The sequence below is a fragment of the Nicotiana tomentosiformis genome, chromosome 8 (assembly GCF_000390325.3).
Source record: "Nicotiana tomentosiformis chromosome 8, ASM39032v3, whole genome shotgun sequence".
NCBI classification, from domain to species: Eukaryota; Viridiplantae; Streptophyta; class Magnoliopsida; order Solanales; family Solanaceae; genus Nicotiana; species Nicotiana tomentosiformis.
In genome coordinates this window covers 144,174,409-144,194,748 of record NC_090819.1, presented here as the reverse complement: position 1 = coordinate 144,194,748, position 20,340 = coordinate 144,174,409, and the positions used below count along the sequence as shown (strand labels likewise).

The window sequence follows — 20,340 nt, the reverse complement described above, 5'->3', positions numbered from 1 at the left end:
TAGAACGAGTAATTTATAAAATTAGAATAATTTTGATAAATAAATTTCAAATATGGTATAAAAACGAAAAAAATCCTTTTAGATTCATTGGAGCAAAACATTAGCTTTTGTTAGTACTCGAGTTTGGTAAATGTGTAAGCACAACTGCTACGTTAAATGAAGTTTCACTAAGAGGTTTATGTTTTTCTTTTTCCTGTAAAAAGAAAGACTCTTAACTAAACCGTGACCACGTGCAATTAAAAAGAAAAAGGGTGAAAAATCATTTTGATCCCCTAACCACGTGCAATTAAAAGGGTGCATATCTATTTTGCGCTTGAAATTTTCAATTCCTCCTCTATGCATATAATTTTCTTATATTATATAAGATATAATTTTATCTTTATCTACATGTTTTACTAATTTATATATCTTATTACAAATTATATAATTAAAGTTCATTAAATTTAACTAGAATTGTACTGTTATGAATTCCTAACAAAATTTGTCGTTGCTTTTTACGATTATTAGTTTAATACTACGCATTAAGTACATATTTAAATTTCACTTTCTCTTTATTCTCTATTATATATATATATTTGAATTTTATTATTGTTAACGAAATATTGTCTAAAATTATAATTTAGAGAACAAACAAAGACGGATAAGATTGAGCGTAAAATAGGTATTTTAAAAACGTAATTGATTTTGGAGGAATAAAATATCTATTGTTTATTGCTTTTTAAACTAAAGTTGATGGATCAAAATAATTTTCACCCAATTAAAAATGAATTGACATTACATTGTTGTCCCTTTAATTATGCTACAATTAACTAGATACAGTTGTTAAGACTTAGCTGGCCAGTTGACTATACCTAAACTAGACTTGGGAAAGTTTATGTTAAAATCTGGACTCCTCACATGAAGTGTTGCCTCTTGATTAATGCTATATTACCTGTTCAGACTCCTCTTGTTAACTAAACCAGAACTAAACAAAACATGAATTAAAATCACGAATTATTATTTAAGTGTTATCAATTGTTTAATGCTGCAAGTTGGCACGTACTAGCAAACTATTATATATAACTGTTGAGAGTTAAGTTGACTTTAACTGCCTAGTTGATTCCAACTAATTGACTCGGTATTAAGAAATAAGTTGAGATCAGCTACAAGTCTACGACTAAGGAACAATAGTTATTTCTTTAATTCACCTCAACGAGGAGAATGCTCTCATTAACATTGTTCTTAACAGGAAATTTCCTCCCACAATAAATAATTATACACACACACACATATATATATATATATATATATATATATATATATATATATATCCAACTCTCCTACCTCATCGTTTTACTCCTCACTCTCTTATAAATACACAATACCACCCACATTACACATCTAAACTAGACACGCAAACACATTTTACCAGTCAAATATCTACCAATATACAGTTCAATCCTAAGACTCCGCCACCTTCCTTCACGTTGGTTGTGGGAATTAAAGAGTAAAGACCAAAATCTAGAGCTTGTCTCCGGTTTAAGGTGCTATTTCTCTTAACTTTAGATATCATTCTGTTTATGTTTCAAAATTTTGCATTGCTACATGGAGTTTGGTATCATGAAATTTAATTTTGTCATGGCATGTTGGACAAATAGAACGGGCTAGCCAGTTTTCGGACTGGTAATTGAAAAATAGTCGGTGTTTGCAAGATTATTGAAAAATAGTCGGTGTTTGCAAGATTATTGAAAAATAGTCATTGTTTTGCTGTAACACCAAAAGTTCTAGCATAATATACTGGATTATGGAGCTTTTGCATATATAAACTTCTAACATATTATGTTGGAACTCCAGCATATTATGAAATTTCAGTATATTATGCTGAATTCTTATATGTAAAAAATTCGAACTCCAACATATTATGCTGGAATTTTTACGGATTTTTAAGAGTATTTTTGTTCAAATTTTATCTTTATATATAAAAAGTGACTAAATTTCGATTACTTTTGAAACTGTAGTTATTTTTCAATTACCAATTATAAATCTGGCTATTTCTGATTTTTTTTTTTCCAGGCATGTTAGCTAGTTACATGATTGAAATGATTATACACACTAAGCCTTATGTCTTGTTCTTTGAGTACAACGCTAGTTCTGTTTAAAGATGAGCGAATTCATGTCCACATAGTGTTCTTAATAGGAAGATCAGCATCTTTACGAGTATATGCTTCATGTTTATTTGATGGATTTATCTTCTTTTTGCATGTGTGTGCGCTTGGAAACAGCCTTTCTGCCTTCTTGAAGGTAGAAGTAAGGTATCCGTACACATGACTATCTTCCCCAAACCTCAGTTATGGAATTACACTGAGTTTATTGTTGTTGTTGTTATTGTAGTAGTATGTGTGTACGGGTTTGGATGGCGATTTTCCTTATGAAGGGGTGGATCTACCACGTAGTTAAGTTTAAAGGTTACGTAAATTAATTAGTTTTACCCGCACCATATAATTAAGAAATTTATTAAATATTTATAAGTATTTGAGCGTGAACTTAATTGTTATTGTATATTAACTTGAGATCACTAGAAACCCATAAACTTCAAATTTTGAATCCGTCGGTGACTTATGGAGTTGGTCATTAAGGAGTAGCATATTTACATGATGGTTGGGTCGTCCTGAGTAATTAGAAAGACATGCGTTAAACTTAAACATGAGAGACTTGTTAAATGTTAACTGTGTTAGATCTGATTTTGGGAATAAATCCACGGTTTATATTCCATTTTCTAGGCCTGCGCATGTGCTGGGTTTGAATTGGTTGAATCTATCTAATCCTTTTTGTGTGTGTATATGTTTGGCTGAGAAGCCTGAGATGGTAATATAAGCAAACTCAATTTAATACAGAATCTGAACTGAATGTGGAGTGGTAATGCTTTTGTGTCTGTTATTGGTACCATGACTTTCCAATCGGTATACATGGGGATCTTTACATAAATATAAGCAAACTCAATTTAAGTCCAATTTAATAGTTCTGGGCCATTTGATTTAGGCTTGTAAGTGGACTCAGATGGGGATCTTTACATAAATAACTGGTCGTCCTAGTCGGTATACATGAATTTGTATACCTTGTCGGTATACATGAATTTGTCCGGTGGTCAACCAAAAAAAGAAAAGAAAAACAGTTTGTTGGTCACTTACATTACAGCGTCGCCAGTCCATCTCTGCCAATGCTTCCACCTATGCCAGCGCATCGTATGAGTCTAGAGGCGAAGCCACGTGTATGATAGGAGTCACCGGAGCCCGTAAATCTCGGGAAAATTTCTATGTATATATGAACTTTCTATGTATTATATGTATTATTATATGTATATATACCTGGAGAAACCACTTTATATTAAGTTAGGCACCGTGAAATACTAAAGTTTGAGGTTTTTTTCTTTTTAGCTGAACACTAACTGCAGCCCAATTTTTTTCTTTCTAGGTTAATTCTTCATTTTTTACTTTATTTGTTTTTGCCCTTTCATTTTAGGTTCAACTTACCCACCCCCAAACACAGTTAAAATAGCACAAGTTAGTCAGTTTTCGGGTTAGTAATTGAAAAATAGCCAGCATTTGCAAAGTCATTGAAAAATAGCAACAATTTTACTGTAACACGAAAAGTTACAGCATAATATACTGGAGATTGGAGCACCTGTGTATGAACTTCCAGTATATTATGTTGGAACTTCATCCCATTATGAAATTCCAGCATGTTATGATGGAAGTTTACATGTAAAAAATTCAAACTCAAGCATATTATGCTTGAATATTTTTCATATTTTAAATAATATTTTTATTCAAATTTATATTTACATAAAAATAATTAAATTTTAATTACTTTTGAATCTGTTAGGCTATTTTTCAAACGTTTGTAAATATGTCTATTTTTAAATTTGAGCAGCAACACATTTTGAGTTTTGATTAAACCCCTCCCCTAAAAGGCTCCAAATCACACTTGTCTTTTCGCGCTGCTAAGAACAAAACTCAGAATCCCTTTTACCAAATTTCAAACCCAACTTCACCTCAACTCACTCACGTCATGTCAGTCATCACCGGAAGTTTGCCGGCATCCGCCGAGACCGAACAACTACAGGTGAATTCCCCACCTCCGTCTAAATTAAAGATAGTAGTGCCCCTCCATTTTTAAATTCTGGGTTCACCTCTGATTCGTAGCTAGATGCACCATCTAACAGGGAAAAAGTAGTTGGCTTAAGGTAAGAACCTAACTTCGTGTGCTTTTTAAGGGGAAGATATTTAGAAGAAGTAATTTTTGTGCACTGTTGTATTCGTATACTCTTATGTTGTTATTTGCTAAGTATTTAATAAATGTTAATGAAAAGCTGAGAATATTTAAATCAAGTGGTCTGGAGAAGCAGAAACAAATAAGTTTATGTATTAGAATATGGGAACAACACTACGGACACCTTTGGAGCTAAAGATAAAGCTTTTCAGTTTTGAGCTTTAGTGCTAATGTTCACTTTGTAGAGAACAAGAACAAGATTTATGAAGTGGCTAACTAAGGTATGTTGTCGGGTCCAAACACACTCACGCAAGTATACGTGGTCGTCAAGTAATAAAGTAGTGAATAAAGTATCGTTCCCACGAAGACTTATGATTAACTTTTGACTAATTCAAACTCAAATAGCTTATTGATTCAAGATATTTCTAACAAAACATATAATTTTCGAAATTACTACCTAAAGACTATCAAATAATGAATTGCTAAGAAAGAAACACAACACTTAAATAGTTTTGAATAACAATCAATAGGATATAATATTCCAGGGTCACGGGTCATCTAACATTCATGTTGCATTCTTGGTTTAAAATAACTAAATGATTTATCGGAATTGTTGATTCACAGAGTTAATTTCACTTGTAAGAATCTGTCGAGTTCTTACAAACCTATTCAAGTTAGCTTAATACCTATATGTCTATGGAATTAAGTTTAACAAGAACGCATTTACAATTCCTGTATTACAATCGAGTAAGGCAATTAGATATATCTCTATCCTAATCGCGAATCCGTTCCCCGATGCCCGAGTATGAGAACTTACTCTATTTACTTCTATATGCAATCTAGGGTTCCCACTTTCGAGTTCAACTCTAGATTCGTAGATAGTATTTCACTGTTAGCTACTCAGCAAAATAATTAAAAATAGAATTAAATAAACAACCCAATATGATAAACTCAACGTAGTCAAATTAAACTTCAAAAATCAACATTCATGTATACCCATGACCCTAGAACAATAGGATTCTTAGCCACTTATATTCAGGCAATCATCCAAAATTTCATAAGAGTGCATAAGACTCAATAAAAGAAAGAGAGAAATAAGAACTCAAGACGAATTCCGTGGTTTTTGAACTTGGTTGTAGCTTTCTCCTCGGTTTTCCCCGTTCTCCCCTTAAAAAGCGTTTTTAAGCTTTATATATATCGTCCAAAAAGTCGTGGGCTAAAGTTCTCCTAACCCTAGCCCAAGTCGGCTTCAGGGGCTGATGCTAAGGTGGATGCGACGCATCCACCTCGTCCTCCATTTCTTAACAATGCATGTGAGGGTGGACGCGACGCATCCACCTTCTCTTCTGCTTCCCAATTTTGCATGCGAGGGTGGATGCGACGCATCCACCCTTCTCTTCTACTTCCCAGTTTCGGATGCTATGGCGGACGCTATGGGCCGACTTCACTGCTAAGGGTGCACGAAAGATGATGTTTTTCTGGGTTGGATGCGACGCATCCAACCCTTCTTCCTCTGGCTAGACCACCTTTTCTTCATATTTTGCACTCCAAACACCTTAAATCGTCACACATAACTTAATTAGTCATAAAACCAATAATTAAACCATGTTGGGAATTTTAAAGATCAAATAACATCAAGAAGTGGTTAAAACATGGGTAAAGTAACATCAACACATATCGAAATATGCCAAACATCACTACCCCACACTTAAACCTTTGTTCGTCCTCGAACAAACCATCCTATAGTAGACGAAACAAAATTAAGCTCTTATCATTCAAAGCACACTGCACCTATGACCGTGGTTATTTGCAACAATTAGGCTCTAGGCTATGCATCACATACCCTTCCCTTTACTTATGCCATTCTTTAAAAATATTCGAACAAAGACAACATGCTCACAACAATCCTAACCTCAAAAACCGACTCAATGTCACTATGCACTCATGGCTTGAACACCCAACATCCTAGAGAAGTCTAATAATGTTACCTATCCCTCTTGAAACCATGTGCCCTCACAAAAACAAAGAAAGTCAACATCAATCCACACATTCGAATCTCATGCTCATATATCAACGAAAATCGCTCACTCTCACAAAAGAAGTCACATGCATGTAATTGGTACCATAAGCTTGCCCTTAATGTAAATATCTACTAATGTAAGCTCGCTCGATCTAAAATCAGTTAGGACTTTTTCATGGTTGTAATGTGGGCTAAGGGACGGGTAGTATATATTTTAGGAATAGTGACTCAACCTCCCAAGCACTTTTAACACATCACCAAATAACTTAAGCGCAAATTCTTTAACCCCACTTCAATTTCACAAATAATATCACCCCAACAATATTTCCTCTTTCTTTAAGCACTACTTTAATTCACACCTACTAGCAAGAACAAGACAACAATTTATTCAACAAAGCTTTTCTTTTTTTTTTTTTTTAATTTCCGCTAGTGGTGTATTATTTTCCAAAATAAGTGCACCCTTCTTTCTTTCATTGGTTCCACTCAAAAGTCACCCCACACTTAGTCCCTTCTTACTTCTTTTAGCGCTCATCTAACAATTAAAGTGCTTTAAAAGGTAAAAGGATCAAAACAATGTCAATTAAGAATAAAAAGTGTATAGGCTTGTAATGTGGGTACCAAATAACAGGTCTACAGGCTCAAAAGGGTTAACTAGGGATTGATTTTATTTGTGATAAGCAATAAGCTCAAAAAGATCAAAGAAAGCCTAAAATCATTTTTTCAAACCGAGCATCACCTAAAATTTCGCTTCAACTCACATACCGGGCAAGTTCTAGACACAAGTACAATACATGGACTACACAAAAATTCTCACCACACATGGCACATGACTCATTAAGGACAGTCACATTCCGACTCTCAAACAATGCAAGTATTCACGAAGCCACGAGATATTAAACATTAAGCGCAAAGTGAACATAAGTCATGTAAACGAGACATAGGTATCACAAATATGCTATCCAATACATGAAGGCTTCATGATCAATTTCAAAACATAGGAGAGGCCCTACATATGCCAAAGCCTGACTATGCTACTATCAAACAAGTCAGTAGCCCCCTCGGAATCTCATATTTCTTCCTCCTTTTATTTTCTAACTCTAATCTATTCTAAAAGAAAAAAATTTCTACCCGGTTCAAAATACATCCCATGGAAAAGAACCGATGCACAAAGAAAAACCACAGGGGATTACTACTACCTACAAAGAAAATAAATAAATAAATAAATATATATATATATATATATATATTTATTTATTTTTATACGAGAATAAACTGAGAGTTACTCCATATAGATGAATTTACTGCTATTATATGCCATTAAACCAGTGAATATTTTAGTACATTCATCCATACAACAAAATATGAATAGCCCCCACCCCACACTTAGGACTGTGCGTTGTCCCCAATGCATACAAACAAGGTAGAGTAGGGTGAGAAGAACTCCCTCAAGTCAAGGTGGAGGGCTCTTCCTCAGTCTGTAGAAGAGCATCTGCATCCATAGCTTCCATCAGGATCCCCTCCGGCCTTTCAACATCATCTTCATGCATAGGGAGAGCTGTCATTGTCCTATCATCAACAACTGGAGCTGATGCTGTAGCAGGTGTTACAGCGACCTCAGTAGGCCTGTTGTGTGGATCCTCAGATCCTATAGGAGGAACAGGAGTGGATGGTCCGGCAGTGGATGATGCAATCAGCTGTGAGATGTCTGTACCTGCACATTGAACCAGAGCTCTGAGGAGTAATGATATCTCCTTCATCATCGTGGCCTGCTCGTTCTGAACCCGGCTTAGTTCCGCACGAGTCTGTCTCAACTCATCCCTGGTGGCACTCAACTCGACACGAGTCGCTGTCAGCTCAGCTCTGTTCTCTTGCATATCTGCTTGCATCTGCTCAAATAATTGTTGAATGGTGAGCTTAGAAGACCTTCCCTTGTTCGGCTCTAGAACATGAGTGACATCGTATGGTCCTGGAGCTTTAGCCTCAATGTCGTCATTCTCCTTATCCCATAGTACTCCCATCTCTGTCAAGAAAGCTGATAGGGTATTAGCAAAGAACAACCTCCACTTGTAATTCATCCTGGTGCGCTGCATTTGATCATGCATGATGGCTCCTAAGTTGAGCGGTATCCCCTCTAATAAAGCATATAATACTAATGCGCGGTGACGAGGGACATCAGTTTTGTGTTGGCATGGCATCAGGCGGTTACATATGAAATTTAGAGCCACACGTGCTAACGCACTCATGAATTCCTTGGCTATAGAATGGTACTCCATACTCCCATGCTTCCACTCTGCATCCTTCCTGGTAGGGCATAGGACAGACTTAATGTGTGCATAATCGGGTGTTGTGCATATGGAGTCAAACCTATCTGTAAGTGTGTGTGGCACCCTTAAGAAGTTATTCAGAGCTTCAGATGACACATTGATATCTACCCCTCTTACTCGAACAATGTTGCCCTTGGCGTGACGCCAATTGGCGTAAAGCTCTCTAACAATGGTGAGGTTGGCTTTGCCGTGACCTTTCAAGATGGGTCCCCATTGTTGCACCTCTCGAATTGATTTTAGAAACTCTGAGTACTTTTTCTTAAGTGTTCCGACGTTGATCGGCTTTTCCGGAATATACTTCTTTGAAAACAGTATCTTCTTATAGGCTCGGAATGCCTTCTCATTAACAAAGTTTTTCTCCCAATCAACTCGGTCTATGGGTTCACCCTCGTCTTCATCACTCATGTCGGCATGTAAGAGGTCATTATCCGAATCGGATTCGGATTCAGATTCAGATTCTGTAGTAATCTTCTCCTTCCCTTTGTCAGCCGGATCACTCTTTCTGGAGGCTTTTCTTTGGTATGTCACAGGCTCTCTTATCTCTATTCCTTTGCTTGGTGTAATACCCTTCTTCACTGTTCTCCTGACTAATGTATCCTCTTCCTCTTGCTCTGAATTATCGCTTAACTGCCTAGGCAGCAGTTCCATTTCCTTCTCCGTCCGCTTCCTTTTTTTCTGTGGATTTGGGCCGCCTGCTGCCCTTCCGGTAGGCTTTTTGGGCGGTTGTTTGTTACCATCTTTGTCTTGTTGCTTTGACGGTTTACTTGTTGCTGTCATTTTACAAATCTAAGTACCTGCAATGCAAAGAAATCAACAATTAGCATATGAAACAGTGAAGTTCAGCTTTAAAGCCGTTGCAACAGCTTGCACTTCCAATTATTCGTAATTATAGTGTCCGCCATTCAATACTTCATGGAATTATAGCTCATGGCTTTCAGCAAGTATGTGATAACTCTCTTCAATTTTACACAAAAGCCTTGCGCTATATAAATATCGTTATGCTCAACATGAGGTCTATCCTAGCGACGCTCACTAACCACGGTCAATTTCACATAGCACCTCACTCGACCCCACACCCATTCTCAAGCATATACCAATGTTGCTCGGTTACTCAGACTTCACCGACGCCTAAATTCTCCTCATGGACAATTCGTCGAACATGTGATATGCAACAAGTGTGCCTAGTTCATTCTATCAGTTGGGTAATGCGACTACCCTCCCAAAATTTGACAAGATGAAGGGAATTATAGTTTATCATCTCGCACCCAGTACAACTACCAAGAACGACGGCCCTAAACCCCAGGCTTTTACATGTGTGATAGTTGAAATTGCGAAACCTACTTGTTGCTACCATTGAGAGAGAGAAGAGAGACGAATTAGGAGAGAAACCAAAGAAAAAACGAAGAAGATGATGCGTACGTGTTGCGTTTGTATGCTTGCAAGTTGAATTAGAGAGATGTGTGTGCGTTTGTATGCGTCGCAAGTTCGATTAACGAATTTGTATGCGTTTGTATGCCTTAGTTTATTCTTAAGATGTGTTAAAATATATAGTACTTACCTGTGCGTGCGAGCTTAGACGCGACGCATCCCCTCTTTTTCCTTCAAAATTTGTTGGACGCGATAGGCAGACTTCACTGCCTTGAGCAATTGGCCCGTCAATTTTTTCATGCTGAGGGGGATGCGACGCATCCCTGCTTTTTTTTTCAAAATTTGTTGGACGCGACACGGACGCGATAGGCAGACTTCACTGCCTTGAGCAATTGGCCCGTCAATTTTTTCATGCTGAGGGGGATGCGACGCATCCCTGCTTTTTTTTTCAAAATTTATTTTTCTTTTATTTATTTATTTATTTATTTATTTATTTATTTTTATGATACAAGATCTAATTCCTACAAAACAATGAACTAACTAACTTGGGTGGCCTCCCAAGAAGCGCCTGATTTAACGTCGCGGCACGACGCAACATGTTCTTCATGCCTCCACTAAATCCATCGTGGTCTTGTGACGTGAAATGTCACCACCCCAATAGTGTTTTACTCTTTGGCCATTTACCAAGAATGTCGCATTGGACCCCTTATCACACAATTCTATCGCACCATGAGGTTTCACACTAACCACTTCAAACGGACCCGACCATCGAGATTTAAGCTTTCCTGGAAAAAGCTTTAGCCTTGAATTAAACAATAGAACTTCTTGACCTGGTTCAAAATCACGATGTTGGATATGCTTATCATGCCATCTTTTGGTCTTTTCTTTATACAATTTGGCATTTTCATACGCATGCAATCGAAACTCATCAAGCTTGTTGAGTTGTAGCAATCTCTTCTCACCGGCCAAGTCCATCTCCATATTTAGCTTTTTAATCGCCCAATATGCTTTGTGTTCAAGCTCAACGGGCAGATGGCAGGCCTTCCCATAAACCAACCTGTACGGAGAAGTACCTATTGGGGTCTTATATGCAGTGCGATATGCCCATAATGCGTCATCCAGCTTCCCGGCCCAGTCCTTTCGATTCATACTTACTGTCTTTTCCAAAATCTGCTTTACCTCTCTGTTGGAAACTTCTACTTGACCACTCGTTTGGGGATGATAGGCAGTGAAAACTTTGTGCTTAACTCCGTATTTTGCAAGAATATTATTCAGCAATTTGTTACAAAAGTGAGTTCCCCCGTCGCTTATCAACACGCGTGGAGTCCCAAAACGTGTGAAGATGTGCTTCTTTACAAAGCTTACCACTACCTTTGCGTCATTAGTAGGAAGAGCAATGGCCTCCACCCACTTAGAAACATAGTCGACCGCCACCAAAATGTATCTGTGCCCGTTAGAATATGGGAATGGTCCCATGAAATCAATCCCCCAAACATCAAAAAGTTCTACTGCCAGAATATTTTGCAAGGGCATCTCGTGCTTCCTCGTGATAGTTCCAGTTCTTTGGCATCTATCACAATTTTTAACGAAGGCATGTGCATCCTTAAACAATTTTGGCCAATAGAAACCTGACTGTAGCACTTTTTGGGCGGTTCTATCCCCGCCGTGATGACCTCCATACGGCGAAGCATGGCAGTCATGCAATATAGCCTTCATTTCTTCCTCAGGAACACACCTTCTCACCAACTGATCTGCACACTGCCTATATAAGAATGGCTCATCCCACATGTAGAACCTTACATCATGTAAGAATCTTCTTCTATTGTCAGGTGTCCATTCTAGTGGCGTCACCCCACTTGCAATAAAATTCACATAATTTGCATACCATGGGGCTTCACCCGAGGAGACTGCTAATATTTGCTCATCCGGAAATGTTTCTTTGATTGACCCTCCTTCAGCTACATGGTCCCGACTTTCTAATCTGGACAAATGATCGGCCACTTGATTTTCTGTCCCTTTTCGATCTCGGATCTCTAAGTCAAATTCTTGCAAGAGGAGGACCCAACGAATCAGCCTCGGCTTGGCGTCTTTCTTTTCAAATAAGTATCTGATAGCTGAATGATCTGTGTAGACGATGACTTTGGTTCCCACTAGATAGGATCTGAACTTGTCAAACGCCCACACCACTGCAAGCAACTCCTTTTCAGTAACTGTATAATTCATTTGAGCTGGATTCATAGTTTTGCTCGCATAATAAATGGAGTGAAAGATTTTATCCCTCATTTGTCCCAACACCGCTCCGATTGCTATGTCACTTGCATCGCACATCAACTCAAATGGTTGTGCCCAATCGGGGCCAATGATAATTGGTGCAGTCACCAATCGTCCCTTCAGCTCCTCAAATGCTTTCAGACATGCATTATCAAACTTGAAGGTAACATCTTTCTCTAGAAGCCTGCACAAAGGAGAAGAAATTTTTGAAAAATCTTTAATGAAACGACGATAAAAACCCGCATGACCCAAGAAACTGCGAATGCCTTTGACGGATGTCGGTGGGGGCAATTTTTCAATCGTCTCCACCTTTGCTTTATCCACCTGTAGACCATCTTTTGAAACCTTGTGCCCCAAAACTATACCCTCACGTACCATGAAATGGCACTTTTCCCAGTTTAGCACCAGGTTCGTCTCTTCACACCTAGCAAGCACTTTATCAAGGTTCATCAAACAACTATCAAAAGAAAATCCAAACACAGAAAAATCGTCCATGAATACTTCTACGAATCTTTCAACCATGTCAGTAAAAATAGCCATCATACACCTTTGAAAAGTTGCAGGTGCATTACAAAGACCGAAGGGCATTCTCTTGAACGCATACGTGCCATAAGGACATGTAAATGTAGTTTTCTCTTGGTCTTCTGGGGCTATAGCAATCTGATTATACCCCGAATAACCGTCCAGGAAACAGTAGTATTCCTGGCCAGCTAATCTATCAAGCATTTGGTCAATAAAAGGAAGGGGAAAGTGGTCTTTCCGGGTGGCATTGTTCAGTTTTCTATAATCTATGCAAATTCTCCATCCAGTGACAGTTCTTGTAGGAATTAAGTCATTATTTTCATTAACTACTACAGTTATCCCCCCTTTCTTCGGCACACATTGAACGGGGCTTACCCATTTACTATCAGAGATTGGAAATACAATACCTGCATCAAGCCACTTAATCACTTCTTTTCTTACCACTTCTTTCATGATTGGATTTAGTCGGCGTTGGTGCTCTACACTTGGCTTGTGTTCGTCCTCCATGAGGATTTTGTGCATGCAGAAAGCTGGACTAATGCCTTTAATGTCAGACATTGTCCACCCAATTGCTCGCTTGTGCTCACGTAGCACCCTTAATAGCTTTTCTTCCTGTAATTTAGACAAGTGAGAAGAAATAATAACAGGTAAAGTGTCAGAACTTTCCAAATAAGCATATTGAAGGTGAGGGGGTAGGGGTTTAAGTTCCAATTTTGGAGCTTTCTCAATTGACGGCTTTGATGGAGGGGCACTTGGCCTATTCAGGGGCTCAAACGGGATTATTCCTTGCATGTAAGCACATGATGCATCTAGAATATGCATCATCTCCTCAACCTCATCATCCATCTCCAAGCTATCAAACATCATGATTGCTTTTTCTAGAGAATCGTCTAGATATACACTCGTGTCAAGAAGTTTCTCATGCACCTCCACAACAGATATCATAGAGAGCTCCTCATAGTGGCAGGGAAGTTGGATTGCTTTGTAGACATTGAAGACTGCTTCCTCGTTGTCCACCCTCATAATCATTTTCCCTTCTCTCACTTTAATTATTGCATCACCAGTAGCCAGAGAGGTCGTCCCAATATGATTGGGACTTGTTCATCAGCCTCGAAGTCTAGAATAATGAAGTCAGCTGGGAAGATGAATTTTCCAATTTGCAGCAGCACATCTTCAATCACTCCTTCGGGGTAGGCTATGGACCTATCAGCTAATTGCAACATCACAGTAGTTGGTCTCGGAGCTCCCAGACCCAATTGCTTAAACAAGGATAAGGGCATCAGATTTATGCTTGCACCCAAATCACAAAGAGCACGGCCCACGTCGATATTACCGATTCGCACTGGAATGGTGAAGCTGCCAGGATCCTTAAGCTTTTGGGGGAGCTTGTTTTGGACCCTTGATGTGCACTCCTCAGTAAGTGCAACCGTCTCGAACTCAGTCAATTTCCTCTTGTGAGCCACTATGTCTTTTATGTACTTAGCATACTTTGGAATTTCACGAAGTACATCCACTAATGGAATATTTAATTGAACATGACTCAACATAGAGAGAAATTTGTTGAACATGCGATCGTCATTCTTTTTCTGCAACCTTTGGGGGAAAGGTGGTGATGGCCTTGTAACCTCCATTCGCTCTGAACTTGCATCATTTTCCTTTGACTCTTTTATTGCCTTAGGTGTCAGCTCCCCCCCAGGTATAGGTTTTTCTTTTATCTTCCTTGGCACTTCCTCTAGTTTCCTCCCGTTTCTAAGTGTAACTGCATTAACTTGAGGGTTCTTCTCTGTATCACTGGGAAGTGAGCCTGTAGGTCTAGTATTTTGGTTTGCTGCTAACTGCCCCATTTGCCTCTCAAGATTTCTGAAATCGATTCTGAGCTGTTGATTATCTAGCAACAACTTTTTCAGCAAGTCATTCGTACTTTCTTCCATTTGTTGGGGTGGCTTCTGAGGTTGAGTGAAATTTCCTTGAGGCCTATACTGATTCTGATTCTGTTGATTTCCGCCCCATGAGAAGTTAGGATGATTCCTCCAGTTTGGGTTGTAAGTGTTCCCATATTGTGCATGTTGATTCATAGAACCTCTGTTTTGTTGCCCCACATAGTATATAGATTCAGGATTCGTGGGGCACATGTCAATCATATGACTGTCTCCGCATAGGTCGCAACAAATAGACATCTGTTGTACATGTTGCATTTGTTGTGTTGTCATTCTGTTCATCTGATTTGCCAATTTTGCTATATCGGCTCTCATGGCGGAAAAGTCATCAAGCTCAATCAACCCGGCTGCCTTCTGTTTAATTCCCCTTCTTGAATCCCCCTCTCCTTGCCAATTATGGTCATTAGCAGTGAAGTTATTTAGCAAGAGTTGTATTTCACTATACGGCCTTGCCATGCAACTACCCCCACAAGCTGAGTCAAGATTCATCTTTGATGCTTCATCTAACCCATCAACAAAAGTGTGACCCAATACCTCATCAGTTTGACAATGATGCGGGCAGTCTCTGAGTAGCTTCTTGTATCTTTCCCAAGCTTGACGAAGTGTCTCGCCATCCCGTTGGTGGAACCCAAGAATTTGGCTCCTCAGCGACTTTGTCTTCTTAGTTGGGAAAAACTTGATCAGGAATTTCCTTGCTAGATCATCCCAAGTGTGGATAGAGTTCGCGGGCTCCTTTTGCAACCATTCCTTAGCTTCCCCCAACAGTGAAAAAGGAAATAGTGTCAGCCTGACATAGTCCTTGGAAACGTTCGGATAATTGTAAGTGTCCGTAATTTCCAAGAAGTTCTGAATATGCCTCTGCGGGTCCTCATGAGATAGACCCACATACTGTCCTGTGGACTGAATCAGCTGTACCATGTACTGTTTGAGTTCAAAATGCCCAGTGATATCAGGCTTCACAATAGCCTGAGTCATATTCGCAAGATTGGGCCTTGCGGCTTCAATCACCGGACGCTCTCCATTGTCTGCCATCTCTATTGGCTGTGGTTGAACTGTGATGTCCAACTCTCTTTCTATTCTCGTTCTAGCTTCAAGTTCCCTTCTCACTCTATGTAGTGTTCGTTCGATTTCTGGATCAAGAGGAATGAGGTTGTTTGCACTTATACTCCTCTGCATTCGAGAGAAGATCCTGCGTTGATACAAACAAGGCAAACTGAAAATTAAAACTTGAACAAATATCTAATAAAAGCTTAACTTAGTCAAGTAGCTAATTTCTAAGTCCCCGGCAACGGCGCCAAAAACTTGTCGGGTCCAAACACACTCACGCAAGTATACGTGGTCGTCAAGTAATAAAGTAGTGAATAAAGTATCGTTCCCACGAAGACTTATGATTAACTTTTGACTAATTCAAACTCAAATAGCTTATTGATTCAAGATATTTCTAACAAAACATATAATTTTCGAAATTACTACCTAAAGACTATCAAATAATGAATTGCTAAGAAAGAAACACAACACTTAAATAGTTTTGAATAACAATCAATAGGATATAATATTCCAGGGTCACGGGTCATCTAACATTCATGTTGCATTCTTGGTTTAAAATAACTAAATGATTTATCGGAATTGTTGATTCACAGAGTTAATTTCACTTGTAAGAATCTGTCGAGTTCTTACAAACCTATTCAAGTTAGCTTAATACCTATATGTCTATGGAATTAAGTTTAACAAGAACGCATTTACAATTCCTGTATTACAACCGAGTAAGGCAATTAGGTATATCTCTATCCTAATCGCGAATCCGTTCCCCGATGCCCGGGTATGAGAACTTACTCTATTTACTTCTATATGCAATCTAGGGTTCCCACTTTCGAGTTCAACTCTAGATTCGTAGATAGTATTTCACTGTTAGCTACTCAGCAAAATAATTAAAAATAGAATTAAATAAACAACCCAATATGATAAACTCAACGTAGTCAAATTAAACTTCAAAAATCAACATTCATGTATACCCATGACCCTAGAACAATAGGATTCTTAGCCACTCATATTCAGGCAATCATCCAAAATTTCATAAGAGTGCATAAGACTCAATAAAAGAAAGAGAGAAATAAGAACTCAAGACGAATTCCGTGGTTTTTGAACTTGGTTGTAGCTTTCTCCTCGTTTTTCCCCGTTCTCCCCTTAAAAAGCGTTTTTAAGCTTTATATATATCGTCCAAAAAGTCGTGGGCTAAAGTTCTCCTAACCCTAGCCCAAATCGGCTTCAGGGGCTGATGCTAAGGTGGATGCGACGCATCCACCTCGTCCTCCATTTCTTAACTATGCATGTGAGGGTGGACGCGACGCATCCACCTTCTCTTCTGCTTCCCAATTTTGCATGCGAGGGTGGATGCGACGCATCCACCCTTCTCTTCTACTTCCCAGTTTCGGATGCTATGGCGGACGCTATGGGCCGACTTCACTGCTAAGGGTGCACGAAAGATGATGTTTTTCTAGGTTGGATGCGACGCATCCAACCCTTCTTCCTCTGGCTAGACCACCTTTTCTTCATATTTTGCACTCCAAACACCTTAAATCGTCACACATAACTTAATTAGTCATAAAACCAATAATTAAACCATGTTGGGAATTTTAAAGATCAAATAACATCAAGAAGTGGTTAAAACATGGGTAAAGTAACATCAACACATATCGAAATATGCCAAACATCATATGTAATAGGTTGCCCCCAAAGAAAAAGTGGGTAAAAGAAACTTTGTGCAAGTTAGAGAGGTAAAGTATGTATTAAACCTTAAAAAAGTTGATAACTTGTTACCTATCCAAAGAAAATGACAACTGATATGTGATACAGTTCAATCTTACTATTTGTCATGCCTGCCAATTCAAGTGTATATTGAGTACATGTTGCTTCATTTGCTAATCTATAGATCCTTTACTGCAGAAGTATAAAGAGAGAGATGGCTGCATATGTTGCACTGACTTCTCTAATTGGAACGATACAACAGCTTCAGCTTTTGCATTCAAACTTAAATCTAGGGGACACTAGTTTGAAAAGTTTGAATTTACTCTACGAAAAGGTTGATTCTCTGCACGAGCTCCTTGATAATTCTGATGCTGAACAAACGGAGAATTTGCACGCTGAAGTCAAACATATAGCAAATGAAGTAGAAGACGAAGTTGAATCACAGATGCAAGTGGTAATGGATGAACAACATGACGGACTCCATAAACAGGAAGCCCTCGAGAGTCTTTTTGAGATCTTACAACGAGCTATAGAAAAGGTTGATTCCCTCAAGGAAGGACTCATCAAACACAGTCAAAATGAAAATTTGCAAGCTGGAAATTCCTCGCTTTGTGATTCAAGTTCACCACGATTGCATGCTCCAACCCTTGAGAACGATATGGTGGGGTACAACATTGAACAAGCAAACATGCTGAGTCAACTTACCGGAGGCTCAGCTCCATTGGAAGTCATCTCTGTTACAGGTATGGGCGGCATTGGTAAGTCAACTTTTGCCAAAAATCTGTCTTCTCATCCCTCAATTTTGAGCTTCTTTGATATTTGCGGATGGGTTACTGTGTCTGAGGACTATAGTTTTAGAAAGATGCTTTTAGGCCTCCTTAAAGATGCTAATATTGCGAAGGAAGAAGAGCTTGAAAACAAAAACGATCAAGTACTAGCAGATCGCTTGAAGAAAGGTTTAAAGGGTCGAAGGTATTTGATTGTTGTGGATGACATATGGAGCAAGGAAGCTTGGGATGATATTAGACTGTGTCTTCCAGACTATGGTATAAGAAGTCGGGTATTGTTGACTACTCGAGACGTTGAGGTTGCTCAATATGCTAGCTCTTCTAAGGATCCTTTCAGGATGCATTTACTTAACCCAGATGACAGTTGGAATTTGTTTTATCAAAAAGCATTTGCAGAAAATTGTTTTCCAGTTGAATTTGAGAATGTTGGAAAGGAGGTTGCTAGAAACTGCAAAGGATTACCACTTATGATTGCTGTGGTTGCCAAGATTCTCTCTAGCAAGAGGACATTGGATGAGTGGAGAAAAGTAGCTCAAAGTGTGAGCTCATTAGCAGACGTTGATGCTTATCGACAATGCTCAGGAGTGCTAGCTTTAAGCTACAATCATCTTCCTTCTTATTTGAAAGGTAGCTTTCTGTATTTTGGACTTTTTCCAAAAGCTAGTGAAATTTCTGTGGGAAAATTAATTAGATTATGGATTGCAGAGGGACTCCTAAAAGTAAAGGGGATGGAGAGATTGGAAAAAGTGGCTGCTAGTCATTTAGATTATCTTATTGATAAAAGTCTAGTTATTGTTAGCAAGCGAAGTATGGATGGGGAAATCATGACATGTTTGATTCATGATCTTGTTCATGATTTCTGCTTGAGAGAAGCCGACCGCCAGAGTCTTTTGTATATTGAGAATACTGATAATGCTGGACCTGGATTGGTTTTCCCTCAAGGTTGTAGGTGGATATTAAGAAAATCAGAGCGCTCCACTCATTTTAGCAGTCGATTCTATAATCTTGATCATAGCAAATTGCGTTCCTTGTCTCTTTACCATTCTGATATGTACCTTGACGTAGCACACTTTCATTTCAAACTTCTCAGGGTATTGGACATGGAGGAAAATCGTTTTTTCGATTTCCCCATAGCTATACTAGACCTAGTTTTTTTAAGGTATTTGGCATTGACATTTAAAAGGTCTGGACAATTACCAATCTCTAAACTTCTGAATTTACAAACTCTCACTGTTCGGCCACTATCATACATTAGTGATTGGAGCATGTCCTTACCAAATGAAATTTGGAAATTATCTCAGTTAAGGCATCTCCATTGCTGGTGTATGTATTTGGAATCTCCTCAGACGGTATCAGGAAATAAGGTGAAGAACTTGGTTTTGGAAAGCATACAAACTGTTTCTGGGTTGACACCTTCTTGTTGCACAAAGGAAGTATTTGAAGGGATTAAGAAAGTAAAGAAATTGGAAATTGCTGGTAAAGCAGAGGAATTTCATAGTACGACGGGATGGGAAAATAATCTTAAATATTTAAAAGAGCTAGAAACACTAAATGTTGCAGTTTGGCACCGTCTTGTTATGTTCAGGTCCAACGCTGTGCCGCGTTCAATAAATCCAAGTCCAGGTTCTTTCCCGCCAAATCTCAAGAAGTTGACACTTAGCGGTACTTGTCTTCCATGGAACTGCATGAACATTTTTAGCAAGTTGCCCAATCTCGAGGTGCTAGAACTGAAGGATCATGCCTTCGTTGGCATTGAGTGGGAAGTAACAGAGATGGGATTTCCAAAATTGAAGTTCTTACTCCTTGAGCATCTGTTTCTTAGTTATTGGACAGCCACCGATGATTATTTCCAATGCCTTGAGCGTGTATACATCAGAGATTGCGTATACTTACAAGAGATCCCAGAAGGATTTGCAGATAGTGTGACGCTGCAGCTAATTGAGTTACATAAATGCTGTCTTTCTCTCGTGATTTTTGCGGAGCAGATCCAGGAAACGCATGAAGAATTGGGAAACAACTTGCTTAAAGTTTATGCCTTTGATTCATGTAAGTAAATCTCATCAACAATGAACTTTCAGTACTCATTAAGTGTTTTGTTTTCTGTGTTAGAGCAGTAG

At 38.7% G+C, this 20,340-nt stretch overlaps 1 protein-coding gene across 4 annotated transcripts in view; it reads left to right on the top strand.

The window, feature by feature from the left end:
- The first annotated feature begins 1,343 nt into the window (after positions 1-1,343).
- The window catches only part of LOC104095661 (putative late blight resistance protein homolog R1A-10), a 39,040-nt gene continuing 20,043 nt past the window's right edge, over positions 1,344-20,340 (top strand). For all 4 annotated transcript variants that reach the window (XM_070182931.1, XM_070182929.1, XM_070182930.1 and 1 more), the window contains exons 1-2: positions 1,344-1,523; positions 17,634-20,269. In XM_070182931.1, coding sequence (XP_070039032.1) covers positions 17,650-20,269 — 2,620 coding nt within the window. In that variant the 5' untranslated portion in view covers positions 1,344-1,523; positions 17,634-17,649. The remainder of the gene's footprint in view (positions 1,524-17,633; positions 20,270-20,340) is intronic.